This window comes from Oculina patagonica, unplaced genomic scaffold (genome assembly GCF_052425735.1).
Source record: "Oculina patagonica isolate OP01 unplaced genomic scaffold, crgOcupat unplaced844, whole genome shotgun sequence".
Classification (NCBI taxonomy): Eukaryota; Metazoa; Cnidaria; class Anthozoa; order Scleractinia; family Oculinidae; genus Oculina; species Oculina patagonica.
Window position 1 is genome coordinate 1 of NW_027558740.1, and position 8587 is coordinate 8587.

At 37.5% G+C, this 8587-nt stretch overlaps 1 protein-coding gene across 1 annotated transcript; it reads left to right on the forward strand.

The window, feature by feature from the left end:
* The first annotated feature begins 2737 nt into the window (after positions 1–2737).
* On the forward strand, positions 2738–7323 carry LOC144641319 (small ribosomal subunit protein uS15). The gene is made up of 7 exons (XM_078500344.1): positions 2738–2863; positions 3039–3087; positions 4087–4165; positions 4261–4344; positions 4628–4713; positions 5008–5108; positions 7240–7323. Exons 1-7 carry the CDS (start codon positions 2841–2843, stop codon positions 7271–7273), a joined length of 456 nt encoding a protein of 151 aa, XP_078356470.1. The 5' UTR covers positions 2738–2840; the 3' UTR covers positions 7274–7323.
* Positions 7324–8587: the final 1264 nt, after the last annotated feature.

Sequence of the window (8587 nt, forward strand, 5' to 3'; positions counted from 1 at the left end):
ACAAGTTTGACAATGAGACTGGACTCATTCCTCCTGAAGGACATTCTTTATGTAGTTCTCTTTGATACACAGCCAAAATTTGCTCCTGGGTTTTTTCATAGTAAGTACATAAGAGAAGAAAAAAGCTTCAAGAAAACTGGAATTGTGATAGGCCGGACATGCATTTTCTGGTACAGTTTTCACTTAGCTTGATGTCCTGAGGGGAACTGAAAAAGAGACTAAGGGTGCGTTTCTTTGGGAAAATCCAAAATTGGATTATTGATCTCAGATCACACGGATACTTTGCTCCCAAAGAAACGAATAATCCGAAAATGGATTTTTTGCCATGACAACCCCGTAAACACATTTCGCACAGAACATAAAATATCAGCACAAATTTATTTTTCGTCGAATGTATCCTAGCTAAAATAATTTCAGCATACAAAATCTTTTACAAAAACCACACGTCGAAGTAGATCTTCTTTAGCGTTAAGCACAATGTGGCGAGAAAGCATCTGGGAGCGAAGAATGATTGCGAAATGATCAGTGCAAATTTCACTCGTGACAATTTCAAAAGGATACAACTTCCGTAGGCACACAGTGTCTGTTCTAGAAAACCTGTATCCCGTTTAAAATGATACTACATACCTATCTGAAGCTACCGTTTCCTTTTATCGTGAAATATTTTTGTATTTTGATCGAAATAACCGCCTAAAACTTTCCGTATGGCAGTGTTTACAAAGAGCGAACCTGTATTTTCACAGCAAAGACCGCTGGGCCAAGGTACTTTTTTCGAATCCTTTCCCAAAGAAACGCACGGATCATGAATCCTAAAAATCCGGATTCAGATATGATCTGATGTATCCACTCGAAGTGTGGATTCTTCAGATCATCGATCCAAGATTAATCCATTTTCGGATATAGGTAAAGAAACGCAAAATCCGTTTTTGGATCAAGAATCCGGATTCGGATTTTTCCCAAAGAAACGCACCCTAACATACAATCCAGGATCTACCTGGTCAGACTGACTTTCTAGTTTCTATTCACTGCTTGAATTATATTTGAAAACATTTCAATTATTGTACCACTGTCATTAAGCACGTTATATATAAATTAATGCCTAAATTATAAATTTAATACATATATATATACAACAATATAATAATAATAATATAATATATGTTTTCTACTGCTAAATATCACAATTAATTTAATAAATAATAATAAAGATGGTAAATTTGAAGCTTGGTAATAAATAATGAAGATGAAGTGTTTAACATGACATAATTACCATCTTTATTATTATCTTTATTATTTTTTACCGCCCAACTTGATGATTTCCGACATTGGTGATCCTAGCAGTATGCAGGACGCGTGTCACTTATCAACCTAGTACAAATGGCCCAGCTCACCACGAGTCTCTCATAGCTCAGTTGGTTAGAGGGCCTAACCGGTATCTGGGAGGCCATTGGTTCGATTCCCGTCGGGGACTAAGAATTTTTCTTTGTCCCATGCTCGTGTCATGTTGAACACTTTATCTTCATTAATTAATTTAATTTAATTTAATAAAAATTTCAACCAAGACAAAGTTCATAACTTAAGAGTTTTACATCTCGGCATGAGGATATTTTCAGATTAATTAAGTACATGTAATGTTAAAATAAACATTTAAATCACTTTAAAATGACTTGTAAGATAGAATTCTTTAGTGATTAGGTCATTTATTTTGTGGAATTAAAAAAGCTTTTAGAACGCTAAGTAGATATTAATCTGAGCCAAACATCAGAGAGTTTGTAAGTAATTGGAATTGGTGGAGTACAGTTCAGAGAGATTTGGGCAAATAATTTTAAATTATGGGCATAACTACTTGTTGAATTTTTCCACACGATTTTTAGTTAATCATATCAATAACAAATTCCGAGGCTAGGAATCAAGCCGTCCAATTTTATTAATTACTCATATGATTACAGACCGAACTGGACTCCACTCAGTCCTATTACCATTATAAATAGGCATGTACAGAATCAAGCAAAATCAAGGATTTTGTTGCAGATACTAATACAGTAATTGTATTTGGGCCATCTTCTACATGATGTTAGTGCATACCATAAGTTGTGATTTTGGGCTGTATGTTTCTAATTTATTTTTGCTTCCCAGTATTGATTGTGTGCTATTTTATCTTAGTCAAACACCTCAATGCTTTTCATTACCTGTAGTAATAAATTAATAAATTTCCAATATGCTATTATTCAAATTTCAGGTTTTCCTTTGTCAATCTCCATTTTTTTTAGAAGAAACCTGTGTAATTCTGGGTTTCCTTGTTTCATCCACTAATTCTGACTTAGGGGTTAGGTGGAATTCATTATTCTATTGGGATGCTATTCGAGGTACGGTAAATCAGAGAACATTTTCCATTCTACTTCTACAAATCTCCAAATAATTGCCCTGTTCTCAGTGGTCCAATATATTGTTGTTATTTTCAGTTGCGTAAAGCGTCCCCTCAAAATTGCAATAAACCTGAAAAGTGTTTCTTGGTGGACTGGGAATATTAGCTATAGGCGTGCATATAAGAGTACCGTTTGGCAGCATTTGATAAATGTTTATCAAAAGAAAATTTTATTAAACGCCTGAAACAAAACGATGTGAAAACCGCTACCTACTGCTACCGGATATTTGCGGATTATTCGCGGGAAGTGTGTTGTTTTCGCGCGAACAACTGCCGTGGTGACTGGGAACTAACGAGCTCCCTCCATTGGAATCCTGGGAAATATAACTCTGCCGACACGTGAGGTCGTTCTCTTTTTCTGCGGCCATCTTGGAATCAGTTGTAGCCAAATAACTGCTACAAGAAAACTGCCAAAATGGGTCGATTGCACGCACCAGGGTAAGGATATTTAGCAAAATAATGTCAGTAGAATAGTTGATCCAATTTTTCAACGCAAAATAAACACGTATTTTACAATCCACGGCCCTTCCGAGCGCGTTTGATTTGTGTGAATTTTTAACTCCATCGAGTTTTTTCGTTCATTTATCTAACAAAATTCCGATTTCTCCTAAAGGAAAGGTATATCTGGTTCAGCTTTGCCATACCGCCGAAGTGTTCCTACGGTAAGAGATAAATAAGTTTTGTGTAGAGTTTCTTTCGTTCGTTGCAAAAAAAAAGCAAAGTACACAACGATGATGATTGTAACTTGTAGTGTTTAGAACAACTTTGTTCCATTGATCATGCGGCTTTGAAGCTACGATATGTGAGGTTGTCGAGCCTTAGCTTATGTCTTCGGCTCAGTATGTTCTTTCAAGAAAGTATTAAAAGCAAACACTACAGAACTGTGAAGGCTCAGATCTCCTCAAATTTTCGTTCTTAGCAGTGTCATATAAGCTTACGCACAAAATAACATTAACTTCTACTAGTTTCATGATAAAGGGGAAATATTTTTAGCATGAGTTAAGTGTGTACAGTGGAAGAAATGATTGAAAGCCTTTCCCCTGGGCTTACATGTAGCATGATGACTTCTAACCTCGTGATGAGGTTAGGCGTGTTAAATTATAACACAGCTTAGTAGAAACTCAGCTGTGTTCTATTGGAAATCCGCGAATCTGATTGGTTCTCCCACTGTTTTCTATTCGCCGATAGAAAACAGTCGCGCGCGCGCGTAGCTCTTTAAGCGGTAAATTTTCTTGATTTTTGTCTTCAAAGTGCACAATATTGTTTGTTTTGGACTGCAATCCTTTAGAGTTTCTACTAAATGTGCCTCGTTGACTATTTGCTCATAGAAAACTTGGGCTCGTAGTCTAATTGTTAAATAGATTCCGTTTGCACCAACACATTTGAAGGGAACCAACTCCATAGACCCAACTCTGTATCAAGGTGTTCCAAGAGAGTTTCTGATGTCACTTTGTCCCTTGTTTCCAACGCTGTACGCTATTGCAAATACTGTATGTATACACCCTTTCAGTGCTAGTTTCTGTCAGCTGTCCTTGCTCTGGAACAAGATTGTTGCCACATATTTGGCTATATTTTGAAGCAATGTCGCCTGTCTCCAAACCCCATGGAAGGCACCTCTTTCATGTATTTTATATGTATTTTTTTTCTGTGTTCTTTACTAGTGGCTCAAGTTGACGTCTGATGATGTTAAGGAACAAATATACAAACTAGCCAAGAAGGGCTTGACTCCTTCTCAGATAGGTCAGTGAAAAACAAATAAATTCCTTTTTCAACGTGACAGATCAAATGGCGGGATTGAAGACTGAAGTTGACTTGGTAATCTGTTGTTTGCTTAGGTGTGATCTTGCGTGACTCGCATGGTGTGGCACAAGTACGCTATATCACGGGAAACAAGATTCTTAGGATCCTTAAGGCTAAAGGTATTAATTTTCAATACATAAAAACAAGTTAATGGATTGCATGCCAGGCCATTGTGGGAGGCATGGTTGCCTAATTGGACCCTGGATTAAGTGGTGTTTGTTTGACAATGAGCGTTGGCAAAAGTCATCATGTTGCTGTTTTTGGAAGTAACTTTGTCAATCATCCAACAACTGTTGGGGCATGCCATTTTGTTATTCAAGCCAACTGTAAGCACTTTACCTTTCATCTGAGATATGGTGTATTATTTTGGGTCTATATTAAAAATTGCCTTTCTTGTTTTAGGACTGGCAGGAACTCTTCCTGAAGATCTGTATTTCCTCATCAAAAAAGCTGTTGCTGTCCGCAAGCATCTTGAAAAGCACCGAAAGGTGGGTTTTTGAAATGCCGTCACTTTTGAAGTGGGTGAACTGGCCATAAAAATAAGAATAAAATGCGTAATACAATACCCTTAGGTGCAGGGTCAATTTTTGCAAGTTTGCTTCTTTATGTGCCTGGCAAGGAAAAGCCTGTTCTTATTTCCTGCAAAGTTGTTTTAAAAATTATTTTTGTTTTGAACCATTTTAAGTATTATTCTAGAAACATGATGCGCTGTTACAGGGATCAGAGTTTCTCCTCTTGACAGTTTCAGCCTCTAAACATGTGGCATCAATCTTACTTTACAGGACAAGGATTCCAAATTCAGGCTTATCCTGATCGAGAGCAGGATCCATCGCTTGGCTCGTTATTACAAGACCAAGAGGGTTTTGCCTCCAAACTGGAAATAGTAAGTCTTAGGGTGGCCCGCGGGTATTTATGAGGCTGACAGTTCCCTTTTTAAGCGCGTTTTAAAACGGGAAAACGTGAAGCGATTGCTTAGATTTTTGAGAATCTGAAAGAATAAGGCTTAAATTATATAAAGTGATAAAATTTATGGCGATCAAACGCGATTTGTTTAAGTTATGAGCGATTTTCGGAAGCCTTCGTTTTTAATAAAATGCGATTATTTTTAAAATGCCACGGTGAATTTTTTTGTAATTACCCCAAAACGCTGCCAAACAATTGAAGTTTACTCACAACAACTTACAAGAAAATCCACTCCGTAGATTTCCTGAACGAGCGACATCTTTATTTTACCTTCAAAAACTGTTGTGTTATGCGTCTGTCTTGACCGTCGCGGTAAATGTGATACTTATAATAACCCAGTACCAGCCAGTTTTGAGGCTGATGTCACCTTAATCTTGTGTGTAAAAGTTAAAAGGTCGTGTATATACATCAAATGTTAGCAGTCAATAAAGATGGATGGTTTTCAGCCGAATTTTTGAAAATATCAAACAAATAACGTTATTTCAAATTGCGAAAAATTTGTCGATTTGTTTTGCATTTTTTAAAGCTGCAGCTAGAACAGGATATTGCAAAAGTTTGTGCCGAGTTTCAGCATGTTCCTTTCATACGGTTTGGAGAATTTCGGTCGCAAGTCAGGTACATCTGCTTTCCAAGTTCTAATCGCTTGTAAACCTCGCATTTCGAATGAAATTATTCTGTTGTTGTTCGAAGAGAGGTGTTACTTCCAAATTCCACACGATCTTCTGCCGTCAGGGAATACATGTGTATGAACGGTAATTGTCATTTTAGTAGTAACTATTTCAGGCTGTGTTATTTCAAAGTGGCAGAAGATCAAGCGGAATTTGAAAGTAACACCTCTCTTCAAAAACAACAGTATAATTCATTCGAAATGCGGGGTTTGCAAAGCGACTAGAACTTGGAAAGCAGATGTACCTGACTTTTCGACCGAAATTTATCAAACCGTATGAAAGGAATACGCTACAACTCGGCAAAAACTTTTTCAATATCCTGTTCTAGCTGCAGCTTTAAAAAAAATGCAAAACAAATCGACAAATTTTTCGCAATTTGAAATAACGTCATTTGTTTGATATTTTCAAAAATTCGGCTGAAAACCATCCATCTTTGTTGACTGCTAACATTTGATGTCTATACACGATCTTTTTAACTTTTACACACAAGATTAAGGTGACATCAGCCTCAAAACTGGCTGGTACTGGGTTATTATAAGTATCACATTTATGCGACGGTCAAATCAGACGCATAACACAACAGTTTTTGAAGGCAGAATAAAGATGTCGCTCGTTCAGGAAATCTACGGAGTGGATTTTCCTGTAAGTTGTTGTGAGTAAACTTCAACTGTTTGGCAGCGTTTTGGGGTAATTACAAAAAAATTCACCGTGGCATTTTAAAAATAATCGCATTTTATTAAAAACGAAGGCTTCCGAAAATCGCTCATAACTTAAACAAATCGCGTTTGATCGCTATAAAACTTATCATTTTAAATAATTTAAGGATTTTTCTTTCAGATTCTCAAAAATCTAAGCAATAGCTTCACGTTTTCCCGACTTAAAACGCGCTTAAAAAAGGGAACTGTCAGTCTCATAAATACCCGCGGGCCACCTTGAATAGTTGTTCAGTTACTTAAGACTTGCTTCTAAAAAGTTCTCAGCAAACAAAATGACAGTGTCTCAATATACAAAGCTACAGTAGTGAAAGTATTCATCAAAAATTATTGAGACACGTCACAAAACACCACCCAGTGACAAAGTGTTTTGAAGTGAAAGTCAGTATTTAACTTTCTGAGAAACCCTCGGCACACCTAAAATGTTAAATGTTGTTGCAAGATTGGGTGAATTTTAAAAGCTTAACATTATATTGGGGTGGAAAGGGGAAGGTGAAGACAAAGATCATTAGTTGGCCAAAAGGGTGAAGTATCCCAAGACTTTAGACAAGGATTGTAGACTTAGAAAAAGATGGAAGTTGAGTGGTTTTGATATTAGGAGAGTAACTTGCCAAATTACAGCAGTAAAGAAGGTCTACTTATTAACTGTAATTTGTTCTCTTTTTTTCAGTGAGTCATCAACTGCCTCTGCATTGGTTGCATAAACAAAGATTGTACACAATAATGAAATAAAATCCTCATTTAGAGTTCACAAGTGTTTGTGATTTTTGTTAATATTGTTACACACTGGGGGATAAAGACTGGTTTTCACTAGTGTCGAAGTTTGAGTCATCATTGCTCACCATTGAAGGGCTTATGATTTAGTGAAAATAATAAATCAGAGCCGTAAGCAGAGTCATGCATTCCCTTCCTGCTTATTGATTTGGCACGAAATTTTGTGACGTCACCACCACGCCAACCTGTTCCCAGGCCCTGACGTGGACCTTGTGCTCCCCGAGAGAGGAAGAGAATGCCTAGGGACTAGGCTGAATGTTTCCATTTTCTTCCAATTCCACTTAGGACTTCGTTACTTATGATCCAGTGAAAACAAGATTGATCGAGTCACAAGCAGAAGTGAAAGAACAAAACCAATCTGACACAACACTAGCTCTCAGGCTCAAAGTTTTTACTGGATCATAAGTGATGGAGCCATAAGCAAAATCAGAACACTGCTCTCAGCTCTGTCTGTTTGATTTTCACCAGATCATAATGCTCTGCACTTCAGATTCCAACTCCGATTCCAACTCCATCGCTAGTGACAACCAGTGTTAAGGCTACCACAGACAATTGGGAGGTCAAGCCCTCGTGGTAGAACCCACAGAGTCTCTTCTGGTTCTCATAAGCCAATCAAAAGGAACATTAACAGCTGCATGGTTGCCACAGACTTCAGTTTTCAAAGTTCCCCTGATAAAAGTAAAATTTCCCTAGTAACCAAATACAAAATGCCAGACGTAGAAGCAGCCTCCAGCCTCAACTTCCAGGAAGAAAAATCATTGCTAAGAGCTGACCTGAAGTGTTTCTTCCAGCCATGAATTGTATGAAATCAATGATGTTATATTCCAATTCTCATGACTTTTCTTCAAAATGTCAATTTACCCTGACTCAAAACAACATTCCCAGATACCAGCCACTGTGCTGAATGGGCCACCCTGCATAAATAAAGTCTACCTTACCCTTACCTTGAAGAATCTTATTTTTCCCTGACTATTTCCTGACCTGTGGCAGCCTTGAGCTGAAAAGTTCGTCAGTCATTGCAGTTCCCTTGTTTGCTTACTCTAACTATGGGCATGTCACAAAATGTCCAAAGTGGCAGTGAGTGGCATCAACTGCATTTAAAAGACTATTCAAAAGTTGCTGTGGGAGCTTCTTGCAATCAGGCTACTGAGTCACATTTACTAAATGCACATCTTGTGCAAGGGGGGTTCCTTTCACTTATTGGTATGTTCATGCAAAGTAATACTTGATCAATGTGGACTTGT